The following is a 21,185-nucleotide window of genomic DNA, read 5'->3' on the forward strand; positions in this document are numbered from 1 at the left end:
GATATTATAAGGAAAGCTTTCTCAAAAACAACAACACAGTGATGTAAACACATTTTCATTTAAACACAATCCCTGGCACTCAGTTTATTCATGTTAAAGAACCTCATAATCTACTATTACTACTACCTAGGAAGAAGAAACCTCCCCCATTTCGATTGTCCAAAGAGTGGGCAACTCTACGTGGAGATTCCTCTAGTACCTACCACAATCACATAACGTGGAATCCCCATACCGTGTACGCTATACATACGCGGCAAAGAAAAACTAAGTAAAAGGAACGTCAACAAACTCCTTTCTCCATGAAAAAAAACGACAACAATATCCAACCAAGTACACTTACCCAGGTTAATAGACTTTCACAAAGTTCATCATGAGACATGTTGATAAAATCACGGGTTACAAGTGAAGAAAACTACGGGTAAAAACTCCTCTTCTAAATGACTAAGAAATTTTACCTGCCAAATAAACACTTCCTATAAAAACGTACACAACCGGTTAAATGTCGCTGGTGTCAGGCCACATTGAACGAGGTTCTGATTTCTTAACCACACGTAGGGGGCGTCTCAAGTACGGGACACCAGCGAACATGCTAATTATGCACACAAAACTGCAAGGTTGTATTTTTCCCTTACACCTTTCACAAAGTCTGAGATGACCAAACTTACTATGAACTTAATTATTTTGGTAATTGATTAAGCCCTGGACAATTTGATAATGTAAACCATGACTGTCCATGATGTTTAATTCAAAATCCATCAAAAACTTTCACAACCAAATATTTCACTGCGTGTGCATTGAAAATATAGATATGCATAACTAAAAATAAATGCACTGAAAATATATTAACAAATGCACTCGCCAAAACAAATAAAAATGTAACACCAAAAGTGGCTGAAAGAATATGCGGTCTTGTGGCCTTTATTGAACTTTATGCCTGATTTTATGTTGTGCGTTGTTCCATAAGCCTCGCGAACCAAACTTGGTTTCGTAACAGTTCCTGAAACTACTCTAGCTGCATTGACAATATAAATATGCACTCGGAAATAAAATAAAGATTGCACTACCGGGAAACTGGTTTTAGAAGATGTGAAATATTATTTTTCCCAAGCACATTTTGTTTGTTTTTTGTTTTGTTTTTGTTTTTACTAAACAGTGATTTTATCTTGGCATTTCTTTTTTACTTATCATGCAAGGCTTACCCCCTTGTGATTTGTCAGAGTTTTACTTAAAATGCAATAAGGCCTAACCCTTGTGGTTTTATAAAATTCTAAGCCCATTATTGACTGATGCCTTCCGATATACTTGCAGGAAAATATTATTATTGAAAATTATTGTTGATGCTCTAGTCACACTGGCCATTTGGGATCGAGTATCAGGGGAGCCGGGGATAAGGAGCACGCAGAATTGGTAAGAAACAAAAAATGTGAAGATCACAGATTTACATAAAACTTACACGGTCTAATGATGATGATGATAGTAGAAAGCATCCCTTGAAGTATTTCTGTCTGAAATTTCATATTTGATGAGAAAATAAATAATCTAATTTTGCGTTTTTGGAGTTTATCGCCCAGTGAGCGTTTTATTCATTTTTGTTTTGTTATCCATGCAATGCAAAATTGTAATCGGTTTTTCAGTACTCTCTCGTGACCCAGATGGCCGATCGATCTCGAACTTCTACAAGTTTGTCAGTTTGTGTATATTATGGTGAATAATATAATGTGTTTACACTGCCAGCAACTTACTTGGAAGCAAAACCAATTATGTAATGTACCTTTAATACTCTATGGTTTTATCAAGACACCAATGTGTGTCAAGCACTGATGCACATTCCAGAGTAAAACTCATATATGCCTGTGAATTTTTATTTCAAGGGACTTGTAATTACACAGATCGATGTTTGGGTTAAAGGGAAGGTACACGTTTGGTAATTACTAAAAACAAAACCTTAAAAACTGACTTGGTAACGATAATTGAAGAGCTGTTGATAGTATAAATTATTGTGAGAAACGGCTCCCTCTGAAGTAGCATAGATTTTTGAAAAAGAGTTAACTTCTCATTAAAATATTAAAAGACTTCTAGCTAGAAGTCTTTTATTCCCATCTGAAAGCACACAAATTCGTCCAACAATGGTGTTTTTTCTTCATCTTTTTCTCCCAACTCTGATGACCGATTTGAGCTCAAATTTTCACCGGTTTGTTATTTTATGCATAGATAGAGATACACGAACTGTAACGGCTAGTCTTTGACAATTACCGTTAACATCTTTTGACTTTGCCGAGTACATTCGTTGAGGCTACCTCCATTGTATATTCCTATCAACTACCTTCATGTAATTCAGTCCTGGGCACAATTAATGCCGTTGAGTCAAGAAATTTGATAAAGACAAGAAAATCAAATTGAAAACAATAAAACGTATCTAAATAAAAAGAACTTCATTTTATTTTTTATAGCAAAAACACATTCAGAAATTATATAATAATTAACGTTAAGCACTTTTTCCAATATAAAAACTACAAAATTAATTCCAAAAAACAAACACTATAGATCTATTTTGTTAAGTTAATAGAACAATAAATATTTCCCTTGTATAAAATAATTACGGTAGAAAAAGACTCATAATTTCTACAAAGTTTATTTGAGAGAAAAGGAAAAGTTTAACTAAATTTTGTGATGAACCTGGTAATAAATTTTCAAAGAATATTTAATGGCCTGACGTTGATCCTAGCAGAGTCTTTCTGCAATTTTCAATAAATAAAGTCACGATCATTTGAGTGAAGACAAAACTCCAAGTCTCTAACCTCAAGTTAAAATGGTGTGAATTGCCATTGTATTTGATACACTTCTAGTGCAAAACTTGTCACTGAAAAAAACATTCCATGACATCATTCTGAGAGAAATGGGTCCTTTCAATGATTTTAAATCAAAACTGTCTTAAATTTGATATTTTGACTAACTGTGAAATATTTCAATATTCCTCCTTAGAATCTAAAGTCCCACTAGGTGTTAAAATCAAATGTCATTTAGTGTTTCGAACCTTGCTATGAAAAAGTCAGGAATAAACCAAAGATCCCCTTTAAACAAATGTATGACCCCTCCCCCCCCCCAGATTTATGTCATTGGATGTTGACACATTTTGCACAAGAAAGGTATAGGATAATTTACAATTTACTCTCTCTTAAAGTGAGGTTAGAGACTTGTAAGTTTTTCCCCACTCACAATGACTCTATCTATTGGAAAATGTACATCACAAAATTTAATAATTATGACATTTCCATTTCTCTTTAAAGGCAGTGGACATTATTGGTAATTACTCAAAACAATTATCATCATAAAACATTACTTGGTAACGAGTAATGGGGAGAGGTTGATAGTATAAAACATTGTGAGAAACAGCTCCCTCTGAAGTGACATAGTTGTCGAGAAAGAAGTAATTTTCCACGAATTTGATTTCGAGACCTCAAGTTTAGATTGAGGTCTTGAAATCAAGCATCTGAAAGCACACAACTTCGTGTGACAAGGGTGTTTTTTCTTTCATAGTTATCTCCATATTCCAACAACCAATCGAGCTCAAATTTTCACAGGTTTGTTATTTTTTGCATGTTGAGATACACCAACTGTGAAGACTAGTCTTTGACAATTACCAATAGTGTCTACTGTATTTAAGAATTTTAGGCCAGTACCTGAGAACTGTACAATGTTAAGATTTCACTCCTCTGTGTGTCTGCAGATTTGGTTTTAGTAAGGCTGTAATCCGTTTCTTCTTCAAACCAGGGTTTATTTGATTGGTTGTGATACTTGCTTTATCAACATTTGAGCGATTTACAAATTTTTGCACTTCACAACCTGTAGCCAGGGGTCACACCCAGGTTTACAAATAAACATATTTTGAATCAGTGAAAGTAATTTCATTTGAAAATCAAACTGGTTGTGATCACTCCATTAATGTCAGAAAGATACATAAGATGAAAAACATGTTTGGAATATAGACAACTCGAACTTCTTGAGAGCAACTTAAAGATGCTATGTCAGATTTTTGGCCGATTTGACCAAAAAGTTTTGATTTAAAATTCAATAGGTATTTTGATGGGGGTCGAGTAAGTTACAAGCTTTCATTTGAGCCATTCCAATGGTTAGTAGCAGTGAAATAAAGTGCTGAAAACATCACATGACCAATTCTTATGTGTTTAATAAGAAACGTTTTAAATTGTTGTCATGGTTCCTGACCATTAAAAGTAAAAGTTAAACTTTTTTTCGTTATAGCGGGTACAACTCTTTGAAATACCATTCACTCAAAAAATCTATTTTTTAATGTTTGGGGCCAAAAATCTGACATAGTATCTTTAAAGTCAAACTTTACTAGCCCGGTGGGTTACTTAAAAAAAAACTCAAAGGACAAGTCCTATTCATCTTGTCAAAACGAGTGATTTTTTTTCCCCCTGAAATTTTTTAAATAGTCATAGGACTTGCATTGCCTCCTACATGTGTACATTAATGCCATGTAACATTATTAAAGGTGTACAGAATGTTATTATTAATGATGCATCAAACTTACAAACTTAAATTAAACAAAATATACACACAAAAACAGTTGTTAACCTTATTTCATTTGTCAAATAATCCCCCCTCCCCCAAGAAAAAGGGTGTGGGGGGGGGGGGGTCAGAGATTTTACTCAAAGACCCCTCCTCCCACCCACCCCCTGCAAAAATAAATGAGCCTAGACTCTCAAAAACGAATTCCACTTACACAAATTCTACTTAGGCACTTGTAAAATAGACTTCACCACAGTCTCTCCACTTCTTCTTAAAAAGCCTCTTTTTTGATCCAATTCACTTTGATCCATATAATACTCATTAAGCTGTTTAGCAGCAAATACTACACGTACTTAGCAAATTTCTCTTCTAAAAGGAATTTTGTTTGGGGAATTTTTTGTTTGTTTTAATAAATCCTACACATAGGTATACTCAGCAAAACTAATCGGTGGAACTTTTATTTCAAAAGGTGGAAGCGTATTTCAGATATCACCGAAAACTTGGAGGGTTTATGTCCTTGCAAGAAGAATAATCTGTAATTGGAATACAGAATCTGACGGTAATGTTTCTCAGATTCAAACTTGGGGGGATAAAACCGATATCTTTTTCCATAACCACATTACTTCAAAGTGAAATGATTCTCTAAATTGTTCATACTAACCAACGCTCCAGTACTTCTAACCAATTGGCATTAGTTTTAGGAGTGTATACCTTAAAAGTGAGCAGGGCACCAGTCAAAGCAATGTAAGCGTTACTGAAATTTTTGGCTGGTTATAAACAATGCAAGCGGTATTGAAAGCGTTATTACCTATCATGAATATTTCCCTTATAGGCTTCATGAAATTGGGCCCTGACGTCATAACCCATTAAAGCACCATTTTGTATCAAGGTTCCAAATAATGTTCCTGGGTTCATTTTCATAGAGCTGCTTAAGCATAAAAATTAGCAAAGCACACCAAAATTATGCTTACCAGAATAGGGTTACCAGCCAAACCACCATGTTGCATGTACAATTTGTGACTGGTATCCTGCTCATTTCTGCTTAGGAGACAATTGTTAGGCAATGTTATCTGCTTAAGCAGCTCTATGTTATTACCCCCCCTTATCAGTGCCAGCTTCGCTACCATGGGCAGCGCGCCAAATCCATTACTGGTCCGAGTTTGGCCACAAAAACTCGGAAAGTATACATCCTTCCTAGTGAGTGAGTTTACAGTGAACTACTTGGGTCATTAAACTTAATGGATAAGCAGTTAATTTGCCCGGGGCATTCAGCAGTCACACTGGTTTGTGTATGATATTGCTCTATGATCTAATTAAGTCCACTGTTTGGGAAAGCAATTACATGTAGATAACAGGTGTAAGTTGCCAGATGAAAAGGATGACTTTTAAGCCCCTTTCTTTAATGGAGTGTTCCTGTAATGCGAAACCTCTCGTCAATAACCCCTGGCAGGGATGTGCTAAAAAGCAATGCCAATTGGCTAACCAAAAGTGAATACTTTGCATGCACGCTTGTTAAAAGCTTTCAAGCGCTTGTATGGCACTTTGTAGGTCACATAGCATGCGCATGTGAAAATGCAAGTATTTTTTAACACGATTCCATTCAAATGAATCTTGGGTTTAAAGCCATTATACACTTTCGGTACAGAAAAGAAGAAAGAAAAAAAGTTCACAGATTTACAAATAACTTACAGGGTTTACAGAAGGTAATGGTGAAAGACTTCTCTTGAAATATTATTCCATGAAATGCTTTACTTTTTGAGAAAACATTAAAACAATATCAATTCTCGATGGCGAGAATTACGGATTTATTTTAAACACATGTCATGACACGGCGAAACGTGCAGAAACAAGAGTGGGTTTTCCCGTTATTTTCTCCCGACTCCGATGACCGATTGAGCCTAAATTTTCACAGGTTTGTTATTTTATATATAAGTTGTGATACACGACGTGTGGGACTTGGAAAATACTGTTTACCGAAAGTGTATAATGGCTTTAAACAGTCACCCTCAACTGCATACAGTCTGACATATCACAAGATCAAAGATGAATGAGAGGAGACCAGTTGCTCTTTGACTTGGTGCCTCTTTTGCGCATTACCATACTTGTGCGGGTAGGTAGAGTGGATCTGCCACAGGCCTACTTATAATGTGCCAGATTCGAGCACATTTTAATGAACCAATTTCAGGGGTTATAACAGAGCAAGGCATGCTAGGAACAAACGGTGCAGATAGATCGATCACCCCCGGAATCGAGGTTGGATCAGTGCATATTAAGACAACCCATGCAGTGATTAGATACACACCATAGTGTTACATGCAATTGAACCCAAAATGGCTGACCATTATAAACGGAAAATAGTCGCGTGTAAAGTCAGTGTAAAAATGTACCAACCTTTGAAGGTTCATTTTTCTACTAGGAAGCATTTTGAATCTGTGACGATTGGAATGAACATTAAAAACAAGAACTTTATTCTTTTTCCCATTAAGGGAAAAATACAGATTTGAAAAGAAAAAACTTGTCTAAGATCACAGATTTACATAAAATTACATGGTCTAATGATGATGATAGTAGGATTTAGAGTTTACCGCTCAGTGAGCGTTTTATTCATTTTGTTTTTGAATCGATGTCATGCAAAACGTGTAATCGGTTTTTCATTATTTTTCTCGTGACCCAGATGGCCAACCGATCTTCAACTTCTCAGATTTGTCAGTTTATGTTCAGTAGATGGTGGATTACATAAGGTGCTTACACTTTCAGCGACTGTTTTGTGAGTAAAAACCAATTCTGCAATGTTTAAACAGCACTTTCCTCTACGGCGTTTGCATTGTTATTCAACGATGGGTTATTGGGAGTGGTAGTGGGTGCAGAGTCTTCCGTTGGAACCCCAGTGTCGACTTTGACATCGTGATCATCTGAAAACATGGCCACCCACAATCAGCATTAAAAGATCCGTGATAAGCAGGAAAATAAAATCTTGGGTAGGTGTGTGAGGTTAGTGCCACTAGCTACCCAGTTAGTCTGGTGCAATGTTACATGTAGCTACCTACAAAAACAAGGAAGAAAACTATTGCTAGCAGGCAGTAGAAGGTATGTACAAGACTTCAAAATGAGGTATTATTTATGTTAGTGTTAGGCATTTGGATTATTGGTATGAAACATGAATTATCTGATAGTGGCTGGTAAATTTATCATTCTAAACACTCAGTGACTTGCATAGGGCAAACTGAGGTGGCATGCAGTAAGGCAAGCCGAAGTGGCTTGCAGTAAGGCAAGCCGAAGAGGCTTGCAGTAAGGCAAGCCGAAGAGGCTTGCAGTAAGGCAAGCCAAAGAGGCTTGCAGTAAGGCAAGCCGAAGTGGCTTGCAGTAAGGCAAGCCGAAAAGGCTTGCAGTAAGGCAAGCCGAAGTGGCTTGCAGTAAGGCAAGCCGAAGAGGCTTGCAGTAAGGCAAGCCAAAGAGGCTTGCAGTAAGGCAAGCCGAAGTGGCTTGCAGTAAGGCAAGCCGAAGAGGCTTGCAGTAAGGCAAGCCGAAGAGGCTTGCAGTAAGGCAAGCCGAAGAGGCTTGCAGTAAGGCAAGCCGAAGTGGCTTGCAGTAAGGCAAGCCGAAGAGGCTTGCATTAAACACGTTGCCTTGGATCGGATGAGTTGGTCTATAAAAAGCGTTTGTAACAAATGCATATGGTTGGAAAGATGTTTTAAAAGTAGAATACAATGATCCACACAAGTTTGCCTCGAAATTGTGTGGTTTTCCTTTTACTTTGCAAACTACACCGGCCATCTATGGGAGTCAAAAATTTGACTTTTCCATAAATGGCCAACCAGGTTAGTCGACAAGGTAAAAGGAAAAACGTGCAATTTCGAGGCATGTTCCTGTGGATCTTTGTATTCTACTTTTACAGCATCTTTCTACCCATATGCATTTCATAACAAATGGTCACAAATGCTTTTCAAAGACCAACTCGACCAATCAACGGCAACGTGTTCCTTTAAGGCAAGCTGAAAGGCATGCACCAACAAGCTGAAGCGACTTGCAGGAAAGTGGCTCACAGTAGTATTCATAGGTTTTGGAGGTACGTCGGCCGGTCGAACACGTCAGAGCCAATGAACAGCTCTCCCTGGGTAGCTAGACCTACAAATTACATACACGACGAACGTTGTACAAGTTTTCTTTATTCTGATTCATTACAGCAGGGTGAATATTCATGTTTCGGTCTCTGCTGCGATGACGTAAAAACTTGGCAAGTTTACCCGCGCTATTCAAAGGCAAATGAATAGACTGTGTGCTCGTGGCATACCAAGTAACACAAAGAGTTCCCTCTGTTAAAAACAGTGCAGGACCGACTCAACTCACGTTGACTGTTTTTGAACCCTTCGGCCGATGGATATTCACGCTGCTGTGATGAATCAGATTAAAGGAAACTTTTGCAACGTCCGTCATGTATGTAAATTGTGGGTGTAGCTACCCAGGGAGAGCTGTTAATTGGCTCTGACGTGGTCGACCGACCCACGTACTTCCAAAACCTATGAACACTAGTAAGACAAGCTGAAGTGGCTTGCAGCAACTTCTTTTTCGATTAGTAATCAAACTTACAGAAACAAAACTTTCACAATTTGGTGGAAGCAAATATTTTAGTTTTTTTTGCAGTCAAAGTTGTTATACATGTAGATAGGCCATTATAGATAAAGGGCATGAAATGTGGTGAGGACTGATGAAAAATGGGTGTAAGCAATAAAAAGGGGAAGACCCATCAACTTAAAGAAAACAAATCTCCCTCTCAAACAAATACAAAAATACAAATATCATGTAGAAAGCTATTTATATCAATATAAAAATAATAATAATTTATCAAAAACTATGATACACATTAATGTACAGTTGAATAAAAATAAGTACCAACTAGTCTGGGTTTCTTTTAGACACCATATGTAGTTTGTCTATTTGATACTTATCCATTATTTACTTTTGTACCCCCTAGTTTGTCCATTATTTACTTTTGTACCCCCTAGTTTGTCCATTATTTACTTTTGTACCCCCTAGTTTGTCCATTGTTTACTTTTGTACCCCCTAGTTTGTCCATTATTTACTTTTGTACCCCCTAGTTTGTCCATTATTTACTTTTGTACCCCCTAGTTTGTCCATTATTTACTTTTGTACCCCCTAGTTTGTCCATTATTTACTTTTGTACCCCCTAGTTTGTCCATTATTTACTTTTGTACCCTCTAGTTTGTCCATTATTTACTTTTGTACCCCCTAGTTTGTCCATTATTTACTTTTGCACCCCTAGTGTGTCCATTATTTATTTAGGGGCATCCCAACCTCGTCCCCATGGTTTACTTTATTTTCAACCATGTATACAATATTTCAACCATGTATACAATATTTCAACCATGTATACAATATTTCAACCATGTATACAAGTAAGGAGTTTCCCTGGGAAACTGCTTACTTGGACCCTGATTGGACAATGACTTTACAGTGTTTACCTTTTGTCAAAACAGCCAGCCAGCCAGCAAAGATGTGAATTACGAAAAGCAGCCAGACTATTTTAATTTGCATACGTATCCAAAAATGTTGGATATGCAAATGATCCAATACCAGGCTGAGAGAGCGGTCAACCTTGTAACCACTCGACACACACTGGGGACAAGGTTGAGGGCACCCAAGTTTATCCATTATTGCATTTTGTACCCTAGTTTACCCAGTATTTATTTTAGTATCCGCCAGTTTATCTGTAATTTACTTTTGTACCTCTAGTTTATCCAAACTTACTTTTGGACACCCTCGAGTGGCTAAGTAGTCTAGTGCATCAGATTCAAATTCTATCAATCTACAGGGTGTGGGTTCGAATCCTGGTCGTGGCTCTGGGCAAGACATTTTACAATAATTACTTCTCATCACCTAGGAGTTACTAGGCACCTGAGAGGGTAGACAGATCGACGTGAATGATAAACACCATTTAGGCTTCCGCTACTGCATACTCCCAAGGAGTTGTGATAGTTCCTAGGAGTGTTTGGGTAAATGGGAGGGTAGACAGGTTGATGTGAATGAGAAGTGCCTAATTGGCTGCCGGTGCCGCATGCTCCGAAAGAGTTGAAATAGTTTCTGGGATGAATGCTTGGGGTCCACTGAGCAGGGCTCAAAGGTTCAGACACTGTCATACAATGGGTTAAAAGTGCCTATTAAATGCCTATTGTGGTATGAATAACGAGAATGAAAGTAAATGATCAAAGGTCTGTTTTTGAAGTTTATAACAAACCCAGTTGAACCCAATTTGAACCCATTTTAAACCTTTCTGCACCTTTCTGAAGTTAGTAGATTTTGGTGCTTTAAAAACCACTTTGAACCCAACATGAACCCATTTTAAACCCATTACTACCTAACTGGAGTAAGTTGCCCAACCTATTAAAAGTTTGATGCATCAGCCTTGTTTTGAAAGCTCAGGCAACAATGAACATAAGTAACAACTTAAGACTCGCCCAAACTACAGTTTGGACCAGTCCCAACTTGAGTAATTGGGACTGGTCCCATGTTGAGTTTAATTCTTGGGATGGACAGAGGTATGGCCCAACTAAAGCTGGGTCCAGAGAGCTTCTAATAGTATGCAGGGTGCCAACAACTTTCTCTTCCCAACAATAAGACTGCTCCCAGGAGGCAGGGGGCGAGGGTAAATTCATTTACGTAAACGTGACGGAGTAACAGATGATTGTTTTTCAAATTTTGCCATGATAATGGGAGACTTTTGAGACACAATCGGAAGGCAGACACGACGCTCCTTTTAGTGCGGCTCTGCGCGTGCGTGCACATGCTCAGTATTGTGTGCGTAGGTTTGAGCACGCCCATGACTGGCGACAACTAAGAAAAAGGATCGTTCAAAAGTCTCTCATTACCATGTATCATGTTAAGCCGAGTAGATAAACTCAAGGATATAAAGTGACTTATAATAGCAGCACATCTCTCTCACTATCGCTATCAAGCAATCCCAACTAGAGTTGGGCCAGTTCAGACAGTTGTTAAGTTGGAATGGAGCACACTCTTGAAGTACACTAAAGATTCAACTACTGTTTTAAGAGTGAGTCAAATATATTCAGCTACTGTTTTAAGGTTAGATATCTACTGGCCACTGACAAGTGTGGGTTTAACAGAAGGACCTCTATCACTGTCACTTTCAGATAATCACAACTATAGTTAGGCCGCCCAACTGTAACACTCAAGTTGGGACTGGTGTACGATCAAACTATAGTTGGGATGATTCTCAAGTTGGGACGAAACATGATAAGGAAGAACAAGAAAGATTTAACTACTGTTTCATGAGTGACTCACTGATATTCAACTACTATTCTATGATGTCAAGAAATGAATAGGAATAATATGACAGTAGAGTTATGACTGTTATACAGAAGTGTAAATACCCTTTTTGCTAGCGTTGTTGTCGGCCGGTGATGCTTTTCTTGCAATTGGCGTTGGTTGCTTTTCATTGAATGTGTAATAAACATACACTATGCTACCACAGATACTGTCAACACAAAAAAGTGAAGAAACTTCAATAAATGCTAGGTTTGCATCAGGGATACAGGATAAAAAAGGTGTGTTGAGGGGACTTGTCAAGTGAATCCAGAACAGGAATATATATTTTTGAGTAATGGTGGTTCTAGAAAGAACCGGTTTGGTCTAGACATTTTGAGCAGCATAGTTTTTTTAGGGAGTGTAGGCTTTGAAAAGAGCCAGTTTGGTCTCCACATTTTGAACAGTACACTTTTTGAGGGAGTGTTGGCTCTTAAAAGAGTCTGTGTGATCTCGACTTATTTGAACAGTACACTCTGCTTGTCTTCAGGAGAAAGCCACGATAAGTAGGATTTGCATGGTGGAAGAATAACTAAGTAAGGTTTGCCGTAACACCATCTCAATATCTCTTTTTGAGTAGTGGCCTTTCTGAAATGAACCAGAGGTAAACAAACTCAACGTTTTGATCAGTATGTCATGATTGTCCACACAGGTGCACTCACCTAATGTTCAGACCGAAGAAATTCACCAAACTGAAGATGTAGTCCCCTCCGAAGTACATCCCGACATACGTAATAATCATATTCTGCCATTTAAAAGATAAACACATCAACTTAAATGACTCTCAATAGGTGTATCTCAACATATGCATAAAATAACAAATCTGTGAAAATTTGCTCTCAATTGGTCGTCGAAGTTGCAAAGGAATAATGAAAGAAAAAACAGCACTCTTTGTTGCACAAATGTGTCTGCTTTTAGATGTGCAATAAAGGCTTCAGGCCTGAAGTCTTTAAATATGTTGGTGAGAAATTACCTCTTTCTCAAAACTGCTAGGTTGGTGAAATGTGCGTATGCGCCATTCTGACGCGAAATGCATGACTGTATGTTCCAAATTGCCTGTCAAAAATAACACCTTACTGCCATACACCATGTACACCTTAACTACATAAAACCAACAGAAACTTCCATTTTAAAACTATAATAATAAATCATTCTTGCAAAACTAATTCATATCCTTTTTCAACTGACTATGTCATTCTAAAACGAACAGTATAATATTTTTGTTAACCAAGAGCTTTCGGTAACATTTGAAGTAGTCGAGCTGCAAGTCAGCAGTTGCCTTCGATCGTCCAGTGTCAATTCAAATTGAATTAAAGCCATTGGACCCTTTCGGTACAGAAAAAAAAAAAAAAAGTTCACAGATTTACAAATAATTTACAGGGTTTACAGAAGGTAATGGTGAAAGACTTCTCTTGAAATATTAGTCCATGAAATGCTTTACTTTTTGAGAAAACGGTAAAACAATATAAATTATCGTTAGCGAGAATTACGGATTTGTTATAAACACATGTCATGACACAGCGAAACGCGCGAAAACAGGAGTGGGTTTTCCCGTTATTTTCTCCCGACTCCGATGTCCGATTGAGTCTAAATTTCCACAGGTTTGTTATTTTATATATAAGTTGTGATACACGAAGTGTGGGACTTGGACAAAACTGTTTACCGAAAGTGTATAATGGCTTTAAAATAAATTACGTATATATGCCTCCAAAATGTTCTTATAACCTATGACCTTTTCATGTTATGATTACCTTTAAACAGCCAACAATTGTAGTTGTGAGCGCCGAATTGTAGGCAGTGCAAAGCACCACTGAATATATTAATATAAACCTGGAAAGTAAATAAAAAGAGTAACTAATGAACAATTGGACAAGTAGGAAATTGTACACACACCTCAGGTGGGATTCTCAACCCAACATCCCTTGTGCAATAATACATTGGTAATAAGGCTCATAAAAATATAAGCCACAAAAACAAAAAATGGATTTCAAAATTCCATATATTTTATAAAAAATTATTTAATACACAAATCATCATCATCATCATCATCATCAGTCGGCTGCACGGCAGGCGGACACAAGCTTTTTCCATTCTCTCCTGTCTTGTGCTTGTCTCTGAATCTCCAGCAGGGAGAGCACAACATCCTGTGACACTAATTTTGCGATGTATTTTGCATATATAGAGGGCGCTGCCGCAATGAAATGGGGAGTAGAGAGCATAGGTGATTGCCCTAATATACAACAAGGACAAAGCAACAAAATCTTCCATCGCCCATTAGAAAACCCCCATATAAGAGCTGCCCAGACTATGAACCCAGCAAGCCACCTCAACGAAAAAACCATGAACACCGATAACTTACCCAAAGATTGAAGACAAGAAGAATTGAAAAATAAAGGACGGGTCGGTCAAGAGTGGGTACTCTCGAACTCTCTCTACATCACCGGAGTAGAAACACATGAGACTAACTGGGATGATCATAAAGGCAGCATTGTAGTACAGAAGACCATATTTACCTAAATCCTAATGAAGATGGGAAAATAAAAACAAAAAATGACATAAGAAACTATCTAATCTGTTTCTCAGTATGAGTACAGTGGTAAGGTCACCTATGGTAAGGAAGGGGGGGTGTGAGTGCAGTTGACAAAAACAACGACGACGCAAAACAATGAATACATTCTCTCTGCGTCGTGATTGTTATCATTTTTTGTATCACTGCAGTGTGACTTGACCTGTATGCCTTGTTGCTCTTATAACTTACCTTTGAATTTAATTTTTGTTTGGTATATACTCCGTTGGCTGCAGTGAAGATATCATTCATTACAATGTAGAAGTACCCCAAGCTGTCGAACGCCAAATCATCACTAGCAAGAAAACAAACATCTATCAAGGTCAACATGATTTATTTTTGCATTACACAAGTTTAGTGTATTCAGTGCTTTCTGAAAGTGAAAAATTACCAAGGGGTCAAATTGCAACTGAAATTGTCAACCTGAGGTCATTACATTGCGGCGGCCATTTCCGGAGCCCAATATTTAGCATGACTGAGATAATAACATTGATAGGCAAACTAGACTTTGTAAGGGCCCTCCAGTAATAGGGAGGTTTAGCCGCACATTCCCACCAGAAAATGTTGTTGTTAAATTCTCACATTTTTAGCATACGTGAAGTTAACATTTTTCACTTCAGGTTCAGACGTGCGTGTAAACGTCACACGTGAGCATGCAATAAGCCCAAAGTGGCGACGTCACCAAGAAACACCACAGTCTTTTACTGTTCAGGCTCACGTGATTGCCCGCATAATAGAGAAGCTCAACTTCGCCATTATACTGCTCCTGTTCATCTGGACAAGAGAACTCTTGCAACCAACAAATGCTTGCTTACTTGCTTACTAACAATAATAGGTTCTTCAATAGCGCATTTCACAATAAACCGTATCAATGCACTTTACATTAGTCCCCTGGTCATTGGGCCAAAATCTCTTTAATATTTCTCAGCTCCCAATAGGGAGTATACAGCCCCGAGCTGCCATGGCGCTCTGAAGGCTTTTCATTCACAATATCAACCTCTACCTCGCAGGTACCCATTTATATTCCTGGGTGAAGAGAAGCACTTATAGTAAAGTATCTTGCTCAAGGAAACAAGTGTCACGACCGGGATTCGACCCAACACTCCGGTGAATAAACTTCTAAGGAGTAAGCACCACCGGGAGCCAAATGAAGGTACTTGCATGTAGACACTCCTTATCATCAAGGAAACTTTCACATGACTTTTTTTTAATTTGTCTTCATAATTTCGCAAATTATTCAGTATTACATGGACAAAAACCAATCTATGTCCTAGAACAAGGAGAAAACCTGACACACACAGGCTTTATGGTGTGTTCAAAAAAATGATAAAAAAGGTAATGAAGTGATTGAATAAATTCACCTCACCTAGCTGCAATGAAGGCACCCACTATCATCGTGATGACAACAATTTGTATCTGTAAAGATGCTTTCCGTCTGAATAAAAACAAGAAAGCACATTAATTTTCTCTAGGTATTTCTTTCTTTATTTTACGGAGCATGGGCTCTGGCCAAGCTCCAAATAATATTTATCTGGGAGTGATAGGGACATAGAGAGCTATCTGCGGGTATTGTTTAGTATCTAATCCTTATTTAATTCCAGAAATATTGTCATTTTTAGGACTGATGGAATCTTTGAAAGCTTGTGTCCAGCCTCGTGTTGCGTTGACCTTTCACCCTTAATAATCCAGGAGATTATTTACATTTTACGACGTCAAAATATGGTTCTGATTTTGCTGTGTTCTGGTGAATCCTAGTCCTTAGGATCGACCTCCTTCCCATGTCTCTACATAACCAGGGACCAATTTCATATTGGAAAATAATGGTTACAAATTGTTCGCTAGGCAAAAATAGGCAGGGAGCCTGTTAAAAACTGTGCATAGGACATGGTGTTTTGGCTGGTAACCCTTTAATATCTGTGAGCAAATTTGTCGGGTGCTCAGTCAATTTCTGTTCTTTTAAAAGCAGCTGTATGAAATTGGGCCTACAGGTTTGTTGCCTTAACTGTCCAATGTATAGTAATGTACAAGGAAACTGCCTCCCAAAATGACACATCAGTATTAGGTAACAAAAAACAAATTCCCGATGAAAATTCTACACACTCACCTTAATACTACGTATTCAGCAATCATTGTAAAGAGTATTGAAAATCTTCTAAGAACTGTAAACATCGGTAAACTGCAAGAGAAAAATATACAAACAAAAATCTTTAAAAAAAGTAACATGCCTGCAATTACAAAACCACGAAGAAAATCCCTACTTTACAATATTACTTATTTTAAGGGAAAAAAATAACTTGGAAAAAAAAAAAAAATTCCTGCAATGCACCTTCTTTTTGACCACAAGAGGGCGCTTTCAAAAGCAGGGGGATACATAAATTGTCCTGCACAGTTTTAATAGGCGTTCTCTCACTTTTGCTGCACCATATTTTTTAGTTGCTTTAGAGGTGGATTATAAAAACTCCTATAAAGGCTTATTGTTCGTGCTGGATATGATGTCTGAGGTGGTACCGGTAATGTGTTCAAGACTTTGGGTAAGAATGAATATACCCCCGGAAGTGATACAAATACATTTGAGAGCGCCCTCACGCGGTCAAAAATACAGCGCAATACAAAGCCATTGAAAAGTTCCTACTTTACAAAATGACTTACTTTAATCTCTTTGTACTACCAAGCCCAAAACACAAGTTGCCAAGGTAGATCAAGGGTAGGGGCCATACCTGAAAAGAGAACAAAATGTTCAAAGAATCACAAGTGCTTCTTATGAAGTAAGTTCCGGGCCCAATTTCATAGCGCTGCTAAACAGTAAGCAGATTTGTGTGCTTACTGTAGCAGAACAATTTGCTTAAGCCTTAGCGTATTTCACAGGTTAGCAGAAAAATTGAGCGGCCATATTGAGTTTTTATTGTGGATTTGCATTGTGACGTCAATTATTTTCGCGTGGTAAACACCAGAAGGTTAGCGTGCCAATTCATGTGCTTACTGTTAGCAGTGCTATGAAACAGAAATCACACAGTAAGCACAAAATCGGCTGCTAAGCAGCGCTATGAAATTGGGCCCCGATGGCCATTAATTTTTGGAGTAGTTACCAAAGAAATACCCTCCCTTATAATGAAAAGAATCAATCACTTACAGCCTTGTGAACTGTTTATTACTGGGGGGGTTTTCAGTTACACTTCCCGAGTTACAACATCACACCCTACCTCCTTAGGGTGATTTACTTAGAATCCTCACTCACTATTAACAAAATCCAAAGACACAAAGAAATGATGTTCTTATGTTGAACTTTGAGTTTGGAAATACAATCCGTTGAGTATCTAAACATACTAACCCATAACACAAATGAGATCAATCTTCCTTTAGTGCTTGGCCAAATGAAAATAATTGTGACCCACTCTGTGAAAATGAGTCACATGTCGCCCAGTAAAATATTAAGTTATGGACAGTTTAATGTGGAAAATGTTTTAAAAACACACACAAAAAAACCTTTTTTCCCCTTCTTTTTAAGATCTTTAGTTGCATGGTTAACCTTTAGAACACTTATATTTAGGCAATAAAGCTATGAATACATAATTTTGTGATCATACTTATGTCTAATTTGTATCCTTTTGCACACAATGGTAGTTTAAAATATCATTTTACTTGTAATTCGTTTTTCACAAATAATGGTGTAGTGGCTAATTTCAAACTGGAGTAACTCAGCAACGCGATACACCCCAAAGCTTAGACACATACCAAATTACTGCTGCTGATGTGTTCTTTCCAGCCCTGCATATAACTCAATTTCTGTAATTGCCTACATCTGACTCATTTTCACAGACTGGGTCACAATTAACAAGTTAAAACTCTGTGGAAAGCTCTTTGTTATGAATATTCTTGTCTTGTAAAATAAATTCTGGTCCAGTAAACCTTTTGGGCTACAAACCCTGCGGTCTTAAGGAACTTTACGCTACATTTGAGCCCTACTCAAATCTGTTTCAGCTTTTAAAAGGAGCTCTATATAATAGGCCTGATACTCCACGGAGGCGAACCTCCACGCCCTCTGGTCACTGCCTTGGTGCCCTTGAAATGCTATAGTAGAAATAAACAATTTCCTAATAAGGTGCCCTTTACCAAGTAGGAAATGCCTTGGTGCCCTTGCCCTTTCAAAAACGAAGTTTAGGCCCACAGGCCTGATATAAGAAATATTGATTGTACCTTCCCAAAGATATTTCTGCTCCAGCCAGGGTAAGTGATGAGTCCGAGTTGCTTGGCAACAGACAAGACAATGAGTGTAGCAACCATCTATTAAAAAAATAACAAATTACATTTAATAACTTGTCTATCTCGTCTGCTTGTTTATTGTTGACACTACTGTCGTATATTGGTTTGTGTAAATAAAACAATCCAGAAAGATACAGTAAAAGTTATTGAAAGTTACAGCTGAAAACAGTGTCTACTTGCAGGGAAATCACACGAACTTCAAATCCATTTTCGATTAGAAATCACACGAACTTCAAATCCATTTTCGATTAGAAAATTTAATTTGATATTGGAGCCCCCCTTTTAAGGCAGTGGACACTATTGGTAATACTCAAAATAGTTATTAGCATAAAACCTTACTTGGTAATGGGTAATGGGGAGAGGTTGGTAGCATAAAACATTGTGAGAAACGGCTCCATCTGATGTAGAGAACCTTTCGAGAAAAAAGTACTTATCCACAAATTTGATTTCAAAATTTGGAACCTCAGATTTGGAACTTGAGGTCTCAAAATCAAGCATCTGAAAGCACACAATTTCGTGAGACAATGGTTTCTTTTGTTTCATTATTATCTCGCAGCTTTGATGACCGATTCAGCTCAAATGTTCACAGGTTTGTTATTTTATGCATATGTTGAGGTACAGCAAGTGAGAAGACTGGTCTTTGACAATTACCAATAGCGTTCAATATCTTTAAATCAAATGTTAAATTTCCTATTTATCCACCTCATGGTAAATGAATCTGTCAATCACAAATGATCAACTTCCTGTTCAAGAGGGAAACAGAAATTTGCAGTTTACAGGAATTGTCAATTAGGAACTAGGCACTCGTCCAAATGAGTAGGTGCATTTTTAAATGTTTTCTTTCATGCAAGTTTGCCCCAATTAAGTTGAACAGCCATAATATTGGGCATTTTGCATTGTATACTATAGAAGTTTATTTAGTGGGGTTGCACCCCTATTTACCATGTAAAACCCTTGTTTACAAGAAGAGTTATCTTGTACCTATACATTAAATGTCAATAATGTGCAAAAAAATAATACATACCTGTCCAAGTCCAAGAAACTGGAAGGAGGGAAATCTGAGATTGAACGAAAAAGAGCGGAGGAAAATGGTGAATCCACATTTTAATGTAAACTCATCAGGGATATAAGAAGAAAAAAATAGGGGAAAAAATAACAATAGTTAAAAAGCCTCCTGAGTCCTGACCTGCAGAAATTGAAAAGGAACCCTGCTTCAACAACTAATTTTTCATACATCTAAAAAAATAGCTTTATAGGGCCTATTATAACACCCCTTGCAAGTATTCTGCCTGCTCATTGGTTTAGAGCGCGTCACATGACATGTCTTAGTTTTGCTAGACGACGGCTGTGTGATAGTGCGTCGGTTTGCCATGCGCTAGTCCGAAGACTAGCACACGGCGCCGTGCACTAGTCCGACAGACTAGCACATGGCGTGCAGTATCCAGAGGTCCGTTGCGTGTACGAGGATGATAAATTAATAGTCTGTAACCATTTCGGATTGCACGACACTACATGCAACACAGTAAGTAAAAGTGTTTGCAATCTGTATTCGCGTCGTCCGTAGATTGTAGCATTCAGGTCTGTAACTTAATAATAATAGTACAGTATTTAGAAATGTTTGGGGTGTTATAAAACAAATATTGACTGCTTTTATTCGTGCAATGGTTAAAAAATGGTTTTGCTGTTTCAAGATAATTTTTCACGAGGAAAAAACTCAATTTTTATTCCGAAATCTGACCTAAAACTTTCGCGAAATCTCTTTGAACTGATATTTTACAGCTCTATGCGGATAACTTTCCGCATGGCGCCACCACTTTTTCACTCATTTTTAGAAAAAGGGATATATCAATCAGGTAAATAAGTTCCTATATTATTTCATATCAAATGAAAAAGTGGTGGCGCCATACGGAAACTTTTCCCTCTATGCTTCTTTTGTGGATTTTAAATGTATATCGGAGGAGTTGACGGCGAGTTGACGGCGCAAGTGAGTTGACGGCGAGTTGACGGCAAGTCAAGTAGTAGGACCCGAATAGGTGGGGGTGTTGTCGCAATCCAATCAATAAAAATGCAGATTGGCGTCCACGTCGGCGGTGAACCAAAGTTAATTCGAGCATGAAACCTTATATCACTTACTTGTAATTCGTCAGAATGTTTTTATTTATCATGACGATGGAGAATGAAGTGACACCGTAGAAAACTGCAGCAGCAATTCGAGAAAGCCGGGTTGTCGGCTCACCACCATCCGCAGTCCCACTGTCCGCCGCCATGTTGTTAACGTGTCAATGTGTGTACATTGTCAACCATCCAAACAAACAATGTGTTAAACTAACGGGGACGAGCGAATACTTTTCATTCTGGTGACGAGCGTGATATAGACGTTTTTCGAGTCGGCTGCTACAGCGGCAGATCATGATGAACCAAAACCGGGCAACCCATTTTGCGTTTTCTCTGGTGTTGTAAAATAAACAGCACAAAGCTCGGCATCAACATG

General features: G+C 37.9%; 2 protein-coding genes across 3 annotated transcripts in view; both read right to left on the reverse strand.

Moving 5' to 3' along the window:
- LOC139945899 (protein Hook homolog 3-like) overlaps positions 1-478 on the reverse strand; it is a 32,937-nt gene extending 32,459 nt beyond the window's left edge. For both annotated transcript variants that reach the window (XM_071943400.1, XM_071943401.1), the window contains exon 1: positions 341-478. In XM_071943400.1, the coding sequence (XP_071799501.1) occupies positions 341-379 (39 nt within the window). In that variant the 5' untranslated portion in view covers positions 380-478. The remainder of the gene's footprint in view (positions 1-340) is intronic.
- A 2,017-nt stretch (positions 479-2,495) lies between these two features.
- Positions 2,496-20,961, reverse strand: LOC139946300 (solute carrier family 35 member D2-like protein). The gene is made up of 12 exons (XM_071943923.1): positions 20,828-20,961; positions 19,719-19,752; positions 18,629-18,715; positions 17,084-17,151; positions 16,539-16,610; positions 15,801-15,869; positions 14,627-14,729; positions 14,228-14,388; positions 13,620-13,698; positions 12,531-12,613; positions 11,937-12,040; positions 2,496-7,442 (listed from the first exon to the last, which is right to left on the reverse strand). The coding sequence occupies exons 1-12, from the start codon at positions 20,959-20,961 to the stop codon at positions 7,324-7,326; spliced, it is 1,113 nt and encodes a 370-aa protein (XP_071800024.1). The 3' UTR covers positions 2,496-7,323.
- Between the last annotated feature and the right edge of the window lie 224 nt (positions 20,962-21,185).

The sequence above is a fragment of the Asterias amurensis genome, chromosome 13, assembly GCF_032118995.1.
Source record: "Asterias amurensis chromosome 13, ASM3211899v1".
NCBI lineage: Eukaryota > Metazoa > Echinodermata > Asteroidea > Forcipulatida > Asteriidae > Asterias > Asterias amurensis.